Here is a 20,283-nt window from a genome sequence, read left to right on the forward strand (position 1 = left end):
ACGACATTGCACGGCGGGCTCGAACGAGACTTCAAGAGATCGCAGTACTTTGCATGGGAGTCATTGCGAATCTTAAAGATCTGATCTTCGTGGTGGTCGTTATTGCCGCGCAACGCTAAGCGATGTTGGTGTTGTCGTGCGCTAGTACGCGCTATTGCGGAAACAACCTCTCAGTGCTCAAAAAATCATCTGTCATTGGGAAAATCGCGGCGTGGGTACATAGCTTAACGGAGAGACTAGGCCAGACTCTGCCCAGCTTTGCCACAAGAGGGCGCTACCATCTGGCTTATCTTGTTCAGCCCAGAGTGTTATATATCTCATGGAAGACTGAATAGCTAGTGGAGGAAACGATGACAGTGACTAGTGTTCAGGCCTCTGTTCTGCAGCTGTGTACATGGCACTGGCCACAGTTCCTACACACAGATGTTTTCTCTCAGCTGATTGTATATGGCTGCTCTGATTTATGTCATGTCTCTCCAGTGTGATGAAAGCGTGCTGTGGCTTCCCTCTGCTCTGTGGCCCGGAGCCCGGAGTATGCGGACAGAGAGATGGATACACTGAGGGATTCTGGGAGGAATTCTGCTATGCTAGGCATATATAAATAAATGCATCATCCATTATGAGTTTAGTCTGCTCCATAGCTGCTTATTGGGTTAGATGGGCTGAATCTTTCCAGACATCTGCAGATTGGGCCAACCGAGACTTTCCCACCAACAGCAGGTGACCCAGCCTGCAGCAGATTCAGCCGTACACGGTGACGGGGTCCAGGCGAGTGCCGACAGCCCATATGTCACCCGGGAAACTATAATGGTTGTTCAGGATCCCCAGGCACTCCTCAGTATAGATACAGACTAAGCTATTGTTCTCTGAAATAAGACTCCAAAAAGACCCCATGTTTCCCATTTCCCATCCCTGTATTTATATAGCAGTTTTGCGATTGTGCTTTAATTAGCGTTAAATTGCACAAATTATTAACGGCAGTACATTGTAATCTAAAGAAAACTGTAAACAGTGTGGGGTTAAAGAGTAGGACCGTTATTATCTGTGCAGGGTAATACACATCAAATGTCAACCAGCCCAGTGTTTAACATGGACTGATCTTTTGGGGTGACCATTAAATTCATAGCTACAATCTGAGCCATTTTCTTGCACATGGAACATCGCCTTATGCTGGGTACACACGGTAAGACTTTCTGTGCTATTTTGCGACCCAATCCTTTTTTTTCCCATTCACTGCTATGGGAAATCGAGCGCAGAGACGATCGGGAGTAATATCGGACAAGACAGATTTTATCAATTGGATCCATCTATCGCACAGTAAATTGTACCGTGTGTATTAGGCATTAGGAGGTGGGATTTGAAGTTGGGATTAAATTTAGGGCTGGTTCAGACGGGTGTCTGCAGAGCGTTTACCGCCAGCGTTCGGGACTTGGCGTTAAACACTCCCATTTAAGTGAATGGGAGCGTTTGTACCAGGCTTTTACCGGCGTTTACACGAACGCGGCGTTCGGGTCCCGATTTTCCCTGGCGTTCAAGGCAACCCTGGACGCTACATGTAGTGCCCTGGGGCAGTTAACCGCCACGGGTAATGTTCCCCTAGGGGAAGAAAAACGCAGACCGCATCTGAAAGCTACGTGAAGGCTGCTGAAAGCCCGAACGCGTTGCCGCCGCAACGCCACCACACGCAACGCCACAGAAAGCCGGGCAGGCGCCCGTGTGAACCGGCCCTAACGCTAGCCATTCACCGCTGACTGGCACACGATTCACATTACCTCCAAGATCGTGATGATTTACATTCTGAAATGTATCACATGTGGCGACTTCTTTAGTGCTGGCAGGTGATATCTGCGGAATGTTAGTTTACTGAGAGTTCTAAAGACAGTAGAAAAGATCTCCGGTCTCCCAGAATGCATAATAAACAGCTTAGGCTAAGCCTCATTGGGAGGGGGGGGGGCTACATACCAATATACAGCTATATATTGGAGCATTTCTGATGCTGAAAACAAGGATATATAACGTATAACTACCCTGAATAATTTACTGCATTCTACTATATGCAAATACAGCTACTCTTTAAGTGAATGAATCAAAATGGATTTCAGTTTTTAGTGGAGATTCATTTTAATTGTTGCATCTGCAGGCAAAATATTGTACAATTATTGCTTCATCCACAAGGAGGGAGTGATTTACATACATATTGTTTATCTCCATCGCTGTCTGTCTGCGTATTGCTTCATTGCTTGAATACAGCAGCTGAATTAATATAAACACCTTTAAATACAATTTCAGCTTATGAATAATTTATTTTAGTGTATCAATTCTTACATTGCGGCTTTCCCTCCTCTTTCGCGTCCTTTTTTATAGCTACATCTACCTATAAAATATTTTATTACTGAGACATTTAATTTACATTACTGTGTGGAGTTGGAGGAGCGCTTGGCCATTACATTGATGGTCTCGGAGCGGTTTATGATTCCACAATGACAAAATGTAGGTGCCGTTGTGCATGTGATCACTCTGCAATATGATACAGCCATAAATGTTGTTTACTGTTTATTTTTCATGAATGTTAAGTAGAAGACAAATTCATCATTTCAGCCGTAAAGTTTGACATATTTAGAATTGAACTCCCAGCAAAAATATTATTTAATGTTGTTGAAAATTGTATTTAAAAAAGGATCGGTCTCCAGCGGAGTTAACACAGGAAGTATAAACGTTACGTTTATTGGAACTGAACGAATCAGATCAGAACGGATGCAAATAGCAATAGGATCATCTGTTCACATCAGTCTGTTCAGAACTGACCCATTCTGGTGAGAGGAACACCATGGGCTTAAATTAAGGTGGTGTAATTATTTACTGCAGCTTCAAGCCAGATTTTAATAAAATTACTTAGATACAAGTAAATCTGGGCTGGGAACCCTAGGGACTTAGAACAGGCGGGCCTAGGGCAGTTGATAAAGGTTGGTGACCTAATCAAATAGTACGAATCCTTATCAACCCTTTGCATGCTCAAAACTACCAGACAAGCCCAGCCAGAGTAGTTTGAAAAAGGAAGAATTTATTGCCCAAATATTGCAGTGATTTGACTAAATAACTCTTATTGCTCCCTTGCCCCATTCATCGCCCGCTACTATATTAATATAATATAATGGTACACACACTAACTTTTTCCGTTCAATGGATGCGTTCGATTGATAAATTCCGTCATGTCCGATATTACTCTCAATCATTTTACCGCTTGATTTCTCATAGAAGTGAATGAAAAAAGGTTGAGCGGAAGATGAGAGAATCGAGCGGAAAAACCATATCGTGTGTACCCAGCTTGACATGCTAATAAACTTGTTGTCTCTTTTCCTGGATAGGCCAAGCATTGCTCTTGTGTTTGGGGTGTAGCTGACTGCCACCCAACACCCCTCCTAGTCCAGATGGGGCGGGGTTTGATTGCCCTATCTGCCACTTAATTCCCTCTTGAATTGGGGGGGGGGGGGGGCAGAATGCCGCAGATATGGGGGGATATTTTGGACAGCGAGTTTTGTGTAGGAGGGCTTCTTCTATTATTGCACGAGTGAGAGGGACAAGAGAACAGTAGTAATAAAAATTATGCCTGAAGAGGGGCTTTAAATTGCAAGCGGGAGCCATACTGACAGCATGAGGTTGTGCTTGGGGATGATCAATGATATGCAAATACTTCTGAGTTTATGCAAATTTATGTAAATGTTATGCAGATATAAAGAGCTTGAAAATTGACCAATAAAGTCACATCCAGGTTTGAATTGATTGGTCCAATTTCAAGCTGCATATATTTGCAGAAGTATTTGCATCTCATTGATCATCCCTAGTTGTATTATGTGAACTTTAGAATTCCAGCAGCTTCTATTCACTTTCATTACTGTTTACACAGCACTATTTCCTCCTGCGGGAACGCCCCCTGCAAACTGTATCAGCTGACCTTTCAGTTTTGATACCTTCATACAGCTACATATGGAATAATGCGTCAGTTTCATGAAAGTTGCACGTTTATTATTATTATTATTATTATTGATTTATGTAGCTCAGAATACAAGGTATAACAAAACAATACAATAGAAACAATGCAATAGTTAACTTTACAAGACAATGGTGGATAACAGCTGCCTGATGCAACAAACTATAGATTTTTACATAGCAGTGGAAGATATACATGCACATTACACAGTGTTGAGAGACAGAAAGGGAAGAGAGCCTGTGCCAATCGGCCTTACAGTCTAAAGGGTTGAGGGGTAGGACAATAGGTGAAGGGAAGCTGTGTATGAAATAGTAAAATGGTGGTCAGTTGCCAGGTGCCTGATGATGGAAAGGCGGCTCACTTCCGTCCCCAAGTGCCTCCCTCCCTCCTTCCCTCTGCATTCCACTGACGAGCTCTCCTTCCAGTCAGAGGCACCTTTGCTACTTAATAGTGAGGTTACTCTAGCTACCTAATACTTGGGGGCACCTCTAGCTACCTAGTATTGAGGGTATCTACCTCTGGCTAACTAATATTAAAGGGCACCTGTAGTTACCTACCTATGACAGGCAAGGGGAAGTAACAGAGAAGTGACAGCTGGACAGCCAGCTGTCACCGGTTTAGCAGGCGTTTGTAGGTTCATGGAGGACACAGTCTAAGGTGCTAGACCAGCAGTGGCTGGATAGTGTAATGGTTAAGGGCTCTGCCTCTGACACAGGAGACCTGGGTTCAAATCTCGGCTCTGCCTGTTCAGTAAGCCAACACCTATTCAGTAAGGAGTTTCTTGGGCAAGTCTCCTTAACACTGCTACTGCCTACTGAGTGCGCTCTAGTGGCTGCCTCGCAAGCGATTTGAGTCCGACAGGAGAAAGGCGCTATACAAATACTGCAATTATTATTATTATTATCTTTGCTTATAGTTTTCTATGAGGTAAATCCTAGGTGAGAAAATATGTATGCCTGCAGAGGTAAGTTTTTAGGTTGCGTCTAAAAAGGGTAAGTGTAGGTGAGTTGCTGATGTGTTAAGGGAGGGTGTTCCAGAGTAGGGGAGAGGATCGAGAGAAGTGTTGTAAGCTAGAGTGAGAAGATGGGACCTGAGAGGAAGACAGAGGAACATTGCACTTGATTTTGAATGGATAAAAACTCATTTATAAGCACCCAGGAACGCAGAAAACCTATCCCAGAGTTCTACTTTAACATTTAGCCATGGTGCTGTTAGGATGAGTAGAGGCCTGCGTTAGGGAGGCTAGAATATGCAGTCCTTTCATGGAATTCCTTAACAGTAACATTTCCTTGTAATAATGTTAAACCTACACTTCACTATTATTGTAATCCTTAAAGAAATAAACATACAGTAATGATGCCCAGGAGGGCCGGGTACTTGTAGCTCTCTGCTTGCTGGAGCTGGCTCTACCACTCGCTCTCTTCCACGCTGTGATCTTCTGAGAAGCACAACTCAGAAGTAGTTATTAGCCTGGAAACAATTCCAAGTTTGCACATTAACAAGAGAAATCGGAGCTGCGGACGGTACCCTGTGATTATTATATGATGTGTGAGTAGCCCAGGGTTTTGGTGTTTTCAGCAATTGACGTCAATGCTATTTTTATTTGGTGTCCATTTTTAGAACTTAAAGCCCTAAGTCCAAGCTAGTAAGAAAACATTCGCCTATACCTTAAAGAGAATCTGTACTCTGAAATTCTTACAATAAAAAGCATACCATTCTATTCATTATGTGCTCCTGGTCCCCTCTGTGCTGTTTCTGCCATTCTCTGCTGCAAACCTGGCTTGTAATTGCCAGTTTTAGGCAGTGTTTACAAACAAACTAACCAGCTTCTAATAGGCTCAGCTAAGCAGAGTGTGTTAGTCACACAGAGCCTGCAGGGGGTGTGTACAGCTTCTAGCTAATCACAAGCAGCCCTGCACATTCCAGTCTGACTGCCTCAGCCTGACTGTGCCGACTATAGAGAGAAGATTAGATCATATAACAGAGATAACACAGCTACTGTGCAATTAGGAAAAGCTGCAGTAAGCCAGACCACATTAGAAAAGGCATAGGAACTTATAGCATAGAAGAAATAAAGATAAACAATTTGTTACAGAGTCTCTTTAAGCAGAGTCTGTAGTGGGTCCAAGTATATAAACCCACTGCTGTATCCTGAGAGAAGGGAAACAGGACGGGAGCCAATCTTGGTGGGTTGCCTCAAGTACAGAGAGTCATATTTAAAGTAAACCTGAACCCCATTTTATGTAAGCCAGGCCTGTGCTGCTTTACTTTATATCAGGCTTTCTCAACCAGAGTTCCTTGAGTACTCTAACAAGAAAAAATGATGTGCAATCTTGCGCTAATCAGACACAGCGTTTTGAAAACGCAAGTGTGAATGGGCCCTAAGTACTATCTGGGCCCCCTCTTCTCAAGGCCCCATAGCAATTGCTATGGCTATAGCTACGCCCCTGGCTGGGAATCTCAGGAAGTTTGCGGCCGCGCTCACGTCCGTGAATGGGCAAAGGACACCTGTGCAGTAGTACGGAGTCTCTCTGGCTCGGCAGAAAAGCCTAGGGCTTGCCAAAGAGGTTTGGGACTCTACTAAGTTGTAATTACCCATTGGGTACACTTTAATCCAATACAGTTACACACCACTCTCAACGACAATGTCTCCAAGCCACATCCATTGTGTATGAGTCCACAAGTTAATACATTAGCGTTGTCTGAGGGCAGTAATACACTGTTGTTTACTGCCGTCAAAAACATACAGGTACTACATGAGGCTTTCACAATGTAAAGGAGCATAGTTTGGTTTTGTTGAGACAAGACTTGTGCTGGTTCGCATGTCATGTTTGCATTTCAGGGCTGGGCGTGTCTTCAGCCTCCTGTGTGACAGAATGACAGCATAATAACCTGTATCTCGCCTCAGGCAGGGCAGTCACCGCCATCAGCCCTGATTTACTGCGCTCCACAAAGCTAGGGGGTAAAATGACACTTATGTACAGCCGGAGGGGAGATTCCAGCCATGGCCGGTCTCAGAGCAGGGCGGGGCCATTTTCTGTTAGCCTCCAGCACAGCGCACAGTTGGTGCTTTGCCGTATACAGTTTGTCTGTGTTAGTTGCTAGTGCATTATTTAAAAGTCCTCATCGGTTTTATGGCTGCTGGTTGGTTACAGGCACCAGCGTTATGTTTAGTGCTTTGTTTTTGCCGTAAACCAGCAGCAGGGCGTATTTGTTCTTTAAAACACGCAGTTCTGTCACAGTTTATCATGGGGATTTAAACAGAACAGTATTTTTAATTATTTAGGCCTAAACGATACTGTCGTTTTTCGTAGAATTAAAAAGGAAAACCCCTTCTGAGCCAATTCACAGATTAGTATTTCCTCCTCAGCGACTTACGGCTGCCAGCTCACTCTCGCTCAGGCTGAGATATTTCACACTGTGCCCGTTCATAATGCACATTATCATTGCATCAGGATGAGGTGGCAGTGCTTTCCAAAGCAGGCTGCATCTGAATGACTACCAGCATTGATGTACAGAGCCTAATTATAAGCAGGGTACACATCTTGCATTCAAAACTAGATGCACCAAATTAACATTAATGGAGGATGTTAGCTTCCAAAACAGTTTGCATACAAAGTATTCCGTACTGGAATACTCTGTACTGGACCCTTCCACTGTGATGAGGCCATCCTTTTGGAAGGAACCCTAACCTCTAACTAACAAAAGTGCATAGTGTGAACCTGGGAGCAGCTGGCCATAAAATGGTTTAAACATTTTTTTATTGACAACAGGGGAGAAATGGAAGCGCATCCTAAGACCAGGCCGCATCTGTAATGACTACCAACAGAGGAGTGCAGAGCCCCCTAGAGGTAACATACACACCAAAACAGATGCAACAATTATGCACTAGAGCCCTAACCACTGATAAGGATGGAATGCAAACCTAAATATCAAATCGTAGCAGCTAACCATAAGGGAAACGTACATATTTTTTAGACAACAGGGAGAGGTGGCAGCGCTTCCCGAAGCAGGCTGCATCTGAATGACTACCAGCATAGGTGTGCAGAGCCTAATTATAGGCAGGGTACACATCTTGCATTCAAAACAGATGCACCAAATTAACGGAAGATGTTAGCTTCCAAAACCGTTTGCATGCAAAGTATTCCGTACTGAACCCTTCCACAGCAATAAGACCATCCTTTTGGAAGGGACTCTAGCCTCTAACTAATTAACAAACAAGCATAGTGTGAACCTGGGAGCAGCTGGCCATAAAATGACTTACATATTTTTATTAATCATTGCATTGCTGTGATATTTCTATGGGGTTTTCACATTGCAGGAGGTGTGGCGGGTTCCGACGTAGTAATGCCCAGCATGCTGTGCATTAACCAAATACCGTGCGCATTTACAGTGGCAGTGAAACATACTTTCATTGTACGGTATGCTTCGCTGTATAGTTGCAGAGAGACTTCTTCGAGAGAAAAATGATGTGCATGTTTTCCTATCTGATTAATTTTAAGCAGCCAGGGAACCGCATGTTTTATAAAAACAACTATAAAAATGGTATAGCACACCATATAGAATAGGCGTTTTTTGTTTTATCAAATTCAATAAAAAGTCTCTCCAAGTCATATAGCATATTTCCCACCAGCCAATAAGGCCACTGCTGCTGAGATGGGGCAGGCCATGTCAAGCTTCGTTAAACTTTAGAAAACAAAAGCCCCATAGGAGGAATTATGGGTAACCAGTGAGTAATAGAGAGCCTTAAAGGACAACTGTAGTGAGAGGTATGTGGAGGCTGCCATATTTATTTCCTTTTAAGCAATATTAGTTGCCTGGCTATCCTGCTGATCCTTTGCCTCTAATACTTTTAGCTATAGACCCTGAACAAGCATGCAGCAGATCAGGTATCTCTGACATTTATTGTCAGAACTGACAAGATTGACTGCATGCTTGTTCTTGGTGTTATTCAAACACTACTGCAGTTGAATAGAGCAGCAGGGCTGCCAGGGAACTGGTACTGCTTAAAAGGAAATACATATGGCTGCCTCCATATACCTCTCACTACAGTTGTCCTTTAAAGTGAGCCAGAGACGTCAAATTGTAAAATACTTACCCGGGGCTTCCTGCCGGCGGGTATACACAATGGCACATAATGGGCGTGAAAGAGAGTTTAAACGATTGCGGCACTTTGCGCAGGAGTCTGATCCGCTGTTACAGTTGTTGTCACCGTGCAACACAAAGTGGCATTTGCCTAATTGTACCCACATCGCAAGATTGCAGAAATGATCCCTCATCATTCAAAAAAAAAAAAAAAACACAGCCGGAAAAATCCCATAGTGCACAGGTGTCATAACTCCAGGCCTGGAGGGCCAGATCCATGCCAGTGTTTAGGATGGAGTGAGAAAGCGAGGATTGTGCTCTACCTGATGGACCACACCTTTCCTGATTCAGGCCCATCAATTCATTTGAGCTGTATCAAAATGTGTGAGGGCCTTACCAATCAAAGGACCGGTTTGACATCGCTGCAATAGTGGGCATGGGCCTTTACATTGAGGTTAAAGTGTACCTGAGATGGGATGATATTTAAAAAAAATATACATACCTTCCTTCAGCCCCCTCCGGCCTGATTGCTCCCTCGTCATCCAAAATTGCCTGCTTATTTGTCCGCAACTGGCCCCCGAAAAATCCCCCAGTCGGCACAGGCGCACTCCCCCACCACACTCCCGGCGAAGTGAATAAATCAGAACAGGGCTAATGACCCTTTTAACTTCCTGCAGTAAAACCTTAATCAACCTGACTCTCAAGCCTCGTACTCACAAGGCACAAATGTTGCAAGTCGCCGAATGGAAAGAAAAAAAGCAGCGACAGCTCGTCGCCAGGTCCCTCTGTGCTGCAGCCGTACACACGGCGCACAGAGGGACAGAGATGCGGCGGAAGCTGTCGCCGAAGGTCCCTTCCCCCCGCCGGAAGCTCCGCTCACTGTGTGTGTGTTGCTGTCGCTAGTCCGCATACACACGGCGGACTAGCGACAGTTGCGGCTACAGCTGTTGCCGGCGATTGACCAAGTCAATCGCCTGGCGACAGCTCTGAGTAGCGACGGTTCGGGGCGCGCGTGTCATACACACGGGTGACCTGTCGCAGCAACACGCGCGTGCCACGTGGTTGCGGCAACAGCCGTAGCCCGTGTGTATGAGCCATCACTGTTTCTTCGTTGTTTAAGTGCTTCAGAAAACAGCACTGTATTCAACCCAAGTTGGGTCGATGAGCTCCGAGAAACTCTTTTGCATAGATGACAACTCAAGTTTCTTAACTATTCTTGTACTCGAAAACAATATGAGACTTTTTCTTTGCTACTAATGTTCTATTTTTTCGTTGGACTATACATACAATTAATTATCTCATAAGTTTATTTTCACTTCAGGTTTGCTTTGAGTGGCCATAGAAACATGCCCTGCCTTAAAACGGACTCATAAAGACTCATAACTCACCAGTAGCGCTGTTGTATACACTTTGCTTTCTGCGGCACTAATGTTAGATCTCCCAGAGCAATATTCTCTACGTTTGTGATGTAAACACAGGATTTCCCTCAGGGAGCTATTTCACCCGCTGCTGGTGTTCCATCCTTATGTGTTCCCGAGCAGAGGGGCACATCCAGTCCATCATTCTCTGCTGTAGTGAGGCCCCTGGTGTCCCATGATGTGTTTGCTGCAATTCATCTTCTGAGGCCCCACTCATCAGTGGCGTAACTAGATATCATGAGGCCTCATACCAAATTGTTATGTTGCCTTGTCAACTTGGCCCACTTGTGCAGTGATACTTTCCCCTTCCCTATGGATATAATGCAAGGAGATATGGTAATATACCCTCACATACAATTCGCAGTGCACACAGCACATGGACACCGAGATGTTAAAGTGGACCTCCGCTGTAAATTCCAAAGTGAAAAAGAATCAGAATGGCAATCACTATGACTGTCCCACCTTCTTTTTTTTACCCAATAAAGCAATGGCTGACTACTTCAATAAAGGACACCTAAAGTGAGAGGAATATCAAGCCTGCCATATTTTTTTTTTCAGCAATACCAGTTGCCTGGCTATGCTGCTGACTCTCTGCCTTTAATACTTTCAGCCACAGACCCTGAACAAGCATGCAGCTTATCAGGTGTTTCTTACATTGTCGTCAGATCTGACAAGATTAGCCGCATGCTTTTTTCTGGTGTTATTCAGACACTACTGCAGCCAAATAGATCAGCAGCGCTGCCAGGCAACTGAGATTATTTAAAAGGAAATAAATATGGCAGGGTCCATATTCTTTTCACTTCAGGCTCCCTTTAAAGTGTACCCGAGGCGACGTGACATGATGAAATAAACATGTGTATGTACAGTACTAAACATATTCATAACCAGGGTGTTTTACTTGTTTTATTTTGCTGCCTGAGATTAGTTAATTTTTAAGGCTGGAAATGACAGCTTCTGTCTTGTCAGAACCTTGTCAGGAATATAGTAAACATCACTGATAAGCAAATTACCGCCATAAAAGTTTTTTGTGGCAAAATACATTTTCTACATATTTCTGAGAGCAGATGGAGAGAGAAAGGGTCAATATAGTTCATATATTTTCATTCAGGGACACCTAATAGACGGCAACTGAGCAGAGACAGCAAAACATTTAATCTACTTTCTAAATGTTTAAATATAAAATAAAATCCTGGGATGTCTTAAAAAGTCATTTTTAGGAGTAGGAGGATAAATATAATTGTTTCTCATCAGTTTATTTTCACCTCGGGTTCACTTTAAACCAAAGGGAATCCCTGTGTCAGCTCTGGAATGCAACATACATAATGCACTTCTTCTCCCTTCAACTCTCCTCTCTGGGATAGGCTGGCTCAGTGATCCCTCAGGCCACACAATGTGGCTCCTCCCACCCACAGATGGCATAATCTCCTAGCAGTCTTTGCAAAGGAAGGAAGCTGCCATGACAGTTTCCCCAAAAATGGGGCATGGCTAACAAACAAAATCTGTATTTCATGGCACAAGTGGTCATTTTTTAGACTTTTTTTTTCCCTGCTACTCTGTTATGGTTTCTGCTACCTGTACCGATAGTGTGTGTTTTATTTTTGCACCGGAGGATCACTTTAAAGGATCACAAAAAAAAAAAAAATTGAAGTATATACATGTAAGATATACATATGTTTCAAACTAAAAATGCTATATATAGATGACTTTTATGTCACAGTAGGTAGTAAAAATCTTCCACATCTGGCAGGCTTTGGACTAGTCCATCTTCTCATGAGGGATTCTCATGGCTTTCTTTCTTTTGAAAACCATTTACTGAATAACAGATGCTCAGTCCGACTGCCAAAATAGTGTAAACAATAAATAGGGAAGTTGGCAGCATCTTTGTATTGATCCTTTTCAGGGAGTTTTTTTACTACCTACTGTAATTTATAGCGCCTTTCACCCTGAGAGAAATGTATGCCTTATAGGTATGTGTTTACATGCATTTTAAATTGTACATTTGGTGATAGTGGTCCTTGAAAGCAAACCTGAAATGACAAATACAAATCAAAATAAACATACACACATTATACTTACCTCCCGTTTAGTCTACTCCTCAACCTCCTGCTCTCCTGCATCCTGTTTGTCCACTGCTATCAATTGAATTCTCCATTTACCATTTTAAAAAGGTTGATGACCCTGTAACAGCTTCCTGGTCAGCGCACTATTAACCCTCCTGGCGGTATGAAAAATTCCGCCAGGAGGCAGCGCGGCAGGTTTTTTTTGTTTTTGTTTTTTTAAAATCATGTAGCGAGCCCAGGGCTCAGCGGCATCCCCCCGCCCTCTTCGATCGCCTTCGGCGATCTCCGATCAGGAAATCCCGTTCAAAGAATGAGATTTCCTGGAGGGCTTCCCCCGTCGCCATGGCGACGGGGCGGGATGACGTCGTGACGTCTTTGGGAGTCCCGATCCACCCCTCGGCGCTGCCTGGCACTGATTGGCCAGGCAGCGCACGGGGTCTGGGGGAGGGGGGGCGCGCGCCGCAAAGGATAGCGGCGATCGGGCGCAGGCCGGCGGCGATCAGTGTGCTGGCGCAGCGGGGTTACCGCCAGGAAGGTTAAACTGTAATATCACCCACTTCAGCCATAGGGAAACACCTTGTTTATCAGTTGTCCTTTCAGTTATAACTGACAGCAACTGATATCTTTCAGTTCAGAACTGGAAGGAATCATTGTTATAAGAAAACGGTGAGCTCCTGAGAGAGAACGCTGAGATAAGTATGTAATATTCATTTGCAGGTACATTACGTGTTTATTTTAAATAGATGTACTTGGTTCAGGTTCACTTTAAGAGTAGCGGGAAATGAAACAGGTAGTAAACACATTATGGAACACCTGGGCCCCTTCGCAGCTGTTATGGCCGATGTTACACCCCTGCCCTTAACATTCCAAAATACTGAAGTAAAAAAAAGTTTGAAAAAGGCAGCAGCACCTCTCCCCTCCGTTTTTCGCCTTTTCCGCAGCACTTTGTTCAGCTCGTCCCCTGTGATAAAACGCCCCGGCTTTCTTGTTCCTGATGAAGCACCACGCAAGGACCTCTTCCTCCTCGGCTTTCATCTTCTGTCCCCGTATCGCGCACAACAGAATTTGCTGAAGGAAAAACACTGTTTTCTTGGGCCGCTTGGTTTCCAGGCCGAGTCCTTTGTGCTTGATATATGCTGCGGTTTACCAGAGCGGGCCAAGATCATCCTCGAGAAGTCATAATTTACTTAAAACTCCCAATTGTTTCCAGACTGTCCAGCACAGAAATAGCTGCAGCCCTGTGCCTGCGTCTCCTGTTCGGAAAACAGAGATATTTCTCCCCATCTGTATTTTATGACACGTCCAAGATGCTGTGAGGAGAATGAGATCTCTCTATTATGGAATTTATAATCAAAATTAAATTAAGAGTAATTTTGGATAAACTTAGTCTGCAAAATACATTATGTGGTCAGGATGAAATCAAAAGCATCTGTGGACAATGGAGTTTGTTGAGAAAAGGTTGTAAACTAAAAATCTATGTCGAGAGGTTATAAAATAACCTAAAGAGACCCTGTCAAATATTCGCTAAAAATAGCCAGTAGCTCCCGCGTCAGTGGCTGCTCGCCCTCAGAGCGGAATGATAGTCAAAATATCCCCTCTGCTTATGGTGAATAGAATTACTATACAGGGTATAACTACTATGAAAGGAAACCCATTCCTCATAACTTTTTGAGAGCAGAAAGAGGGACACTTAAGCCACACCTCTGCCACACCTCTTAATCACACCCCGGCAAACCCCCAATCACGCATACCGTAAAGATTTCATAAGAAAAATATGTTGCTTTATAATCCAAACCACACTGGTCCTTACTATCCTGGTTCATTTTCCTTCATATTAACATTTGAAAATAAGAATATATCAATGTAAAGGTTGGAAATAAAGTTTATAGTTCATTAAGCACACGTTTCAGTAGAAAAAATACATATATTTATTTAACATAGATCTATACCTCAGTCCTGAAAGAGGGACAGATGATGAGGAAAGAGGGACAGGGGGACTGGGTTCCCGAAGAGGGACTGTCCCTCCAAAAGAGGGACAATTGGGAGCTATGGAAACGTGTTGAAAATAAAAACAAAAATACCCACCTGAATTGATTGAAAAGACCTTTGCTTTCCTTGACCCTCCATAGCTTAGAGCAGGGGTGTCATACTCAATCACATAAGGGGCCACAATCTAAAGCATTGTCTAAGTCGTCCAGCCATGCGCCTGTATAAATAAATAATTTATCCTGAATTCTGATATAAGGAACTTCTGATATAGTAAACTACTTTGCCAGGTCCCTGGAATTTTACTATTAAGGGATTTTACTGTATTTCCTACCTTGATAATTTCACCTTTTTTTCCAAACACCTTTTCACCACACTTATAGGGACATTATGGCAAAAATTGTAAAATATATGCAAACATAAACAAATAAGAAGTACATTTTTTTTTTCAGAGTAAAATGAGCCATAAATTACTTTTCTCCTATGTTGCTATTATCTAAGTAGTAGAAATCTGACAGAAGCGACAGGTTTTGGACTAATCCATCTCTTCATGGGTGGATTCTCAGAGATTTATGTATGTTCAAAAGCACTTAGTGAATGGCAGTTGCTCTGTCCAACTGCCAAAAAAACTGTGTAGCGAGCAGGGAAGCTGGTCAGCATCATTGTTTAAATACTTTTTAGGGAATATTTTTATAGAGAATAAAAGCCTTGCTGAGAATCCCCTAAATAGAGATGGACTAGTCCAAAACTTGTCACTTCTGTCAGATTTCTACTGCCTACTGTAAGTGACAGCAACATAGGAGAAAAATCATTTATGGCTCATTTTACTCTGAAAAAAAACGTACTTGTTTATGTTTGCACATATTTTAAATTCTACAATTTTTCGCCATAGTGTCCCTTTAATAAAGAACACCACTTAGAATACCTAACTAGAGTATTGTATGTTTTTGTATATATTTTCCTTTGGACCTTTCCTGAAACTACAATCCTTTTGCACTTCAGGGTATTTTTATGTGACACTTTGCTTGCTATTTACACATGAGTCAGCTGTGTGGCCCATTTCAACGCATTTTGTGTTTCTTGTATCCCCTCAGGAACAAATACAATAAGCAGTTTAGAACGTGTATGTCCTCCTTGTTGGGAAAGGATGAATTACATTCAGTATGAACCAGCATGCGCTGGCTACCTATTACAAATGTGTATGTCTCTGAATTGGCAGTATAGTTTCCTCAGTATAATTGCTATAGGCCTGAGACTCCCATTGTCTGAGGCTACAATTATTACACAAGGGAGTCTGAGCTCTCCTTCCTGTCATGTGTCTGAACTCTGCTCTGTGTTGCCTAAAAAGGTCTCCCCCAACCCAACAGCTCTGCAGGAAATTAGACTTTACCAGAAGAGCACAGAGCTTGCTGGTGATCTGGGGTCAGCCAACCCCTTTTTTCGGCCATGAGGGCAGCCACCTTCACAGTCAGCCTGATATTAATTTTAGCTGGTGTACAAAGTGTGAATACCGTAAAAAGTATTGCTGAATACATGTAAATTTAGCAATTATTACAGAAAAGATGAGTGACAAGCCAGTATATTAAAATCGGTAAAGCGATTACAGTGCATGTTTGAGCCTCAATCTGAGACCTGTTAGCCACATTTAAAGTGTACCAGAGACGAAGCACCCTCATGTATTTTACCATATATATCAGTGGGGACATTATAGAAAACCCCTACCCTGCTCTCTGTTTCATTCTTCACTGCTTAGCCTTAGCATTCAGTCTGGCTTTGCTCAGGAATCATTATAGCTGAGTCCTTATAGCAGAGCCAGAAGAGACAGGCTTGGGCTTGAAAAGACATCAGAGAAGACAGATTCAGCTATAATGATTCCTGAGCAAAGCCAGACTGAAATCTCAGTTGGGGATTTTATCAGGGCTGGAAACAAGCAGGCTGAGCAGTGAAGGATGAAGCAGAGAGCAGGATAGGTGTTTTCTCTAATGTTCCCACTGATATATATGGTAAAATACATGATGGTGCTTCATCTCTGGTTCACTTTAAGTATAAGTACACTTTAAAGGGAATCTGTCCTACTGAAAAATAACTTAATAATGTAATGTAGTCTGTCATCCTCTATGTTGACTGCTAGGAGAGGGCCAGGGTGACTGGTTCTCTTTAAAGGCCAACTAAACCCAAAACTGAACAAGGCAAATTCAGAAAGCAGTCACACCGATTGGTGTAAATTATACATATTACCTTTAGAATTTGACTTTTCAAAAGAAAACAAAAAATTATTATGAAAGTCCCCTGCCCACCTATCCGTACAAGCTTATAACCAGCATTTCCTCTTCTCAGATTGAGATAGTTATTCCCCACCTACTTCCTGTGAATTCCATGACCCACCTCCTCATCTAGACACATGGGGCCTTATGCACTAAAGTATGGTAAAATAGCCATATGCAAGGAGCGCGTGGCAATCTAACCGTTACTAGCGGTGGGGGAGCACCGCCTGTTAACTCATTAGCGGCACGTGCATAAGCGCCCTATTCTCAACTTTAGTCTGGCTTCATGAGTTGTTGAATGTCACATGGTTGCATCTGACTGAACTGCCGACCTGCAAGCCAATTTAGTTCATTAAACAAGTAATTTTTTCACCACCTTGCTTGCTATATACTGTTTACACCCACTTATCAAAACCTGGTTGCTGTTAGAATTGGCCTTGTTGAGTTTTTGGGTCTAGCAGGGCTCTGAAGCTATTTCTCCTGTGTCCTCATAGCCTCAGAGACGAGTAATTGGCTGTTCCCTTGTTTTACAGAGAGAGAATGCATGCCATGGAGAAACAGATTGCTAGCCTAACTGGCCTGGTTCAGACTGCACTTTTCAAAGGGCCCAGCAGCAGTAAGGATGCACCTGGGTAAATATATGAACCATTTTCATGGACTGAACTCTAGCCTGGTCTGGCGGCCCACCCAGGCCCGACTGTCGCTATGCTGGTGGACAGGCCTGGGTGTGGCGGTTACACATGAGGCCAGAGGCAGCCTGACTCTTGCCTGGTCTGGCGGCCCACCCAGGTCCGAGTGTCACCATGCTGGTGGACAGGCCTGGGTGTGGCGGTTACACATGAGGCCAGAGGCAGCCTGTCATACATCCACCATCAGAGGCATATTGGCAAACAGCCGCTCCCTGTACCTCACAAATGCTGCTAGTAGTAACTGTGCTGTACCACCAGCACGGAGCTATCCTTTTTTAGGAAGATTTTGGGAGAATAGTTTTATATAAAGCCGCAGTGCTGCAGTCATTTAAAGTCCAGCTGAACCCAATTTTTTTAATGTACTGATAGTTTGAACAGAGGTGCCAGTACAAGATAAAATTCATTAAAAGTTGTTTAAAAAAGGAGGTAGTGGTTGACTTACTTCCTCAAAGTAGACACATATTCTGTTAATAGTCAACAATACATTGAGGCTGCTTTCACAGTGGGACGTTACAGGCGCACGTTAGAGCAGCCTGTAACGCACCCCCACCGCACAGCAATGAAAAATCAATGGGCTGTTCACAGTGCCCACGTTGCGTTACATAGTAACGTTTCACGTCAAGACAACGTACTGCATGCAGTACTTTATACGCGGCCAAGCCGCGTTAGACTGTTTGCACATGCTCAGTACGGGTGTTTTTTTTTTATTTTAGGGGCGGGGAGAGGCCGCTACGTAGCCAGGCACATGGCTACTTGGCATTCACTTGCAGTGTTTACTCTTTGGAGCGGCCGCTGATTGGCTGGCGGGACCACGTGATTCGGAGAGCTCCGCTCACGTAGTCTCCGCAGCGCCTCCGACTGAGCAGGCGCACCAAGACCTGCTTGTAACGGGGCTCTTGGTAGTGTCCTGCTCCAATACCACCAGGTGTTGCGTTAGGGGCACGTTATGTGCCCTATAACATCCCCTAAATGCAACGTCCTGGTGTGTAAGTAGCCTTAATCACTTCACAGTGCAACACGTTTCACAGGTTCAATCCTGCTTCCTCAGGCAATAACGAATACAAACTCTTGTGTTTAGGTAGGAAGCCAAGCGCCTCCCAGCCTCCAACCTAGAAATATGGTTGTTTTTAGTGCTAGCAGAGCTCTAACTCTCTAACCTGGGAAATCTTGTGATCTTACATAGATTACATTACTTTTGGTAAATGGCTGGTAGGATAACTATATTAGTCAGGAGTTTTAGTTTTATTGCATGTTTTGCCATTCTGAAATCCCACTTTGAGCTACTGAAGTCAGTGAAAATTGCTCATCTTTTTGACATGCAGTTTTCATTGAAAATACCTTTTTGGATAAGTGCTATTTCATCAAATGTTCAGCATTAATGTTTAAACGTTAAACTGTTGTGGCACTGCGGTTCTTATATAACAATACCCATAATGCTTTGAAACCGATATTTACAGCAAGAAGGTGTTCTGACTGTGTCCGTCAAAGTAGCAGGAAATGTTCATTCACTGAACAGATTGTTTATTTATCACAAATTTATAGGAGAAAGTGATCGCTCTGCCCCATAAAAAACCTTCAGAAGTTTAATCCTCAGTTTGACTACAAACACCCCACTTTTAATTGTCCCCTTTCCCCTCTGGGCTCTAAGTTTGTGATTTTATGGCTGTTATGTTTTAATATATTTTTTTTGCCAATTACCCTCCTCTTCTTAACTTTCTTTTTACTTTTGCATATAAACACGGTTTGTTTTAATGAAACCTAGTGGTTTGCTTTCTTGCCTTTTGCTAAGCATGCTTGGTAGATACAAAGCAAATAACTGCATCACAATATCTAAAAATGCATGTGATTTTTTTTAACTTGTCTAACCAGGCCCCCCCCCCCCCCCCAGCATGCTAATAGACTTTAGAGATTGTTGTAAAGTGATGTACACTTTTTCATGTTGGTTGTTTATATAGCTAACAGTATATGAACAGTGTTAATGTAAAGGATTTTATTAAATGGTTTTAAAGGGATACACGAAGGTAGAAATTTTGGGACACACCAAAGGCCTATACTTACCTCTTCCATGACAGTGCCCTCATTTGTCTCAGCACCACTCTGTTAAACTGCATTGACAAATTGGCGGATGCCAGGAAGTTGTCATAGCCACAGCATCCTCCTCTTCCTGTCGCAGCTCCTCCCACTGTATGGCTTAAAGGACAAGTCGTGAAAGGTATATGGAGACTGCCATATTTGTTTCCTTTTACACAATTCCAGTTACCTAGCAGCCCTACTGATGTATTTGGCTGCAGTAGTGTCAGAATCAGACCAGAAACAAGAAATGCAGATAATCTTGTCAGATCTGACAATAATATCAGAAACGTCTGATCTGCTGCATGCTTGTTCAGGGTCTATGGCTAAATGTATTAGAGGCAGAGGATCAGCAGGATAGCTAGGTAACTGGTTTTGTTTAAAAAGAAATAAATATGGCAGCCTCCATATACCTCTCACTACAGTCATCCTTTAAGACTTAGAAAGGGGGGGCAACAGTGTTGTCAGTCAAAAGCTGATTTAATATTAGACTGCGCCATCTGTCTTGCTTCTTGGGAGCAGCTGTAACATGAAAAAGAGGACACGGCAGCAATGTTAGGTAACAACTTATCAATACCCTTAAAGAAGTCATCAACCGAAAAAAGCTTCCCCCCTGTTCTGCTTACCTTCCTCCAGCCCCTTGCAGCTGACATGTCCCACGCCGGCAGCTCCATTCGCAGCCACCGGCCTGGAATCCCTGCCGGTGCAGAGGCCGATCCCCTC

At 43.4% G+C, this 20,283-nt stretch overlaps 1 protein-coding gene across 22 annotated transcripts in view; it reads left to right on the forward strand.

Annotated features, from left to right (window-relative positions):
* Positions 1-20,283, forward strand: part of KIAA1217 (KIAA1217 ortholog) — a 798,974-nt gene that overhangs the window by 670,025 nt on the left and 108,666 nt on the right. For 21 of the 22 annotated variants that reach the window (XM_068235624.1, XM_068235630.1, XM_068235626.1 and 18 more), the window contains one exon: positions 17,335-17,433. The exons of the other annotated variant lie outside the window; for it this stretch is intronic. In XM_068235624.1, coding sequence (XP_068091725.1) covers positions 17,335-17,433 — 99 coding nt within the window. The remainder of the gene's footprint in view (positions 1-17,334; positions 17,434-20,283) is intronic. 22 annotated transcript variants of the gene reach the window in all.

Source organism: Hyperolius riggenbachi, chromosome 5 (genome assembly GCF_040937935.1).
Source record: "Hyperolius riggenbachi isolate aHypRig1 chromosome 5, aHypRig1.pri, whole genome shotgun sequence".
Taxonomy (NCBI): domain Eukaryota; kingdom Metazoa; phylum Chordata; class Amphibia; order Anura; family Hyperoliidae; genus Hyperolius; species Hyperolius riggenbachi.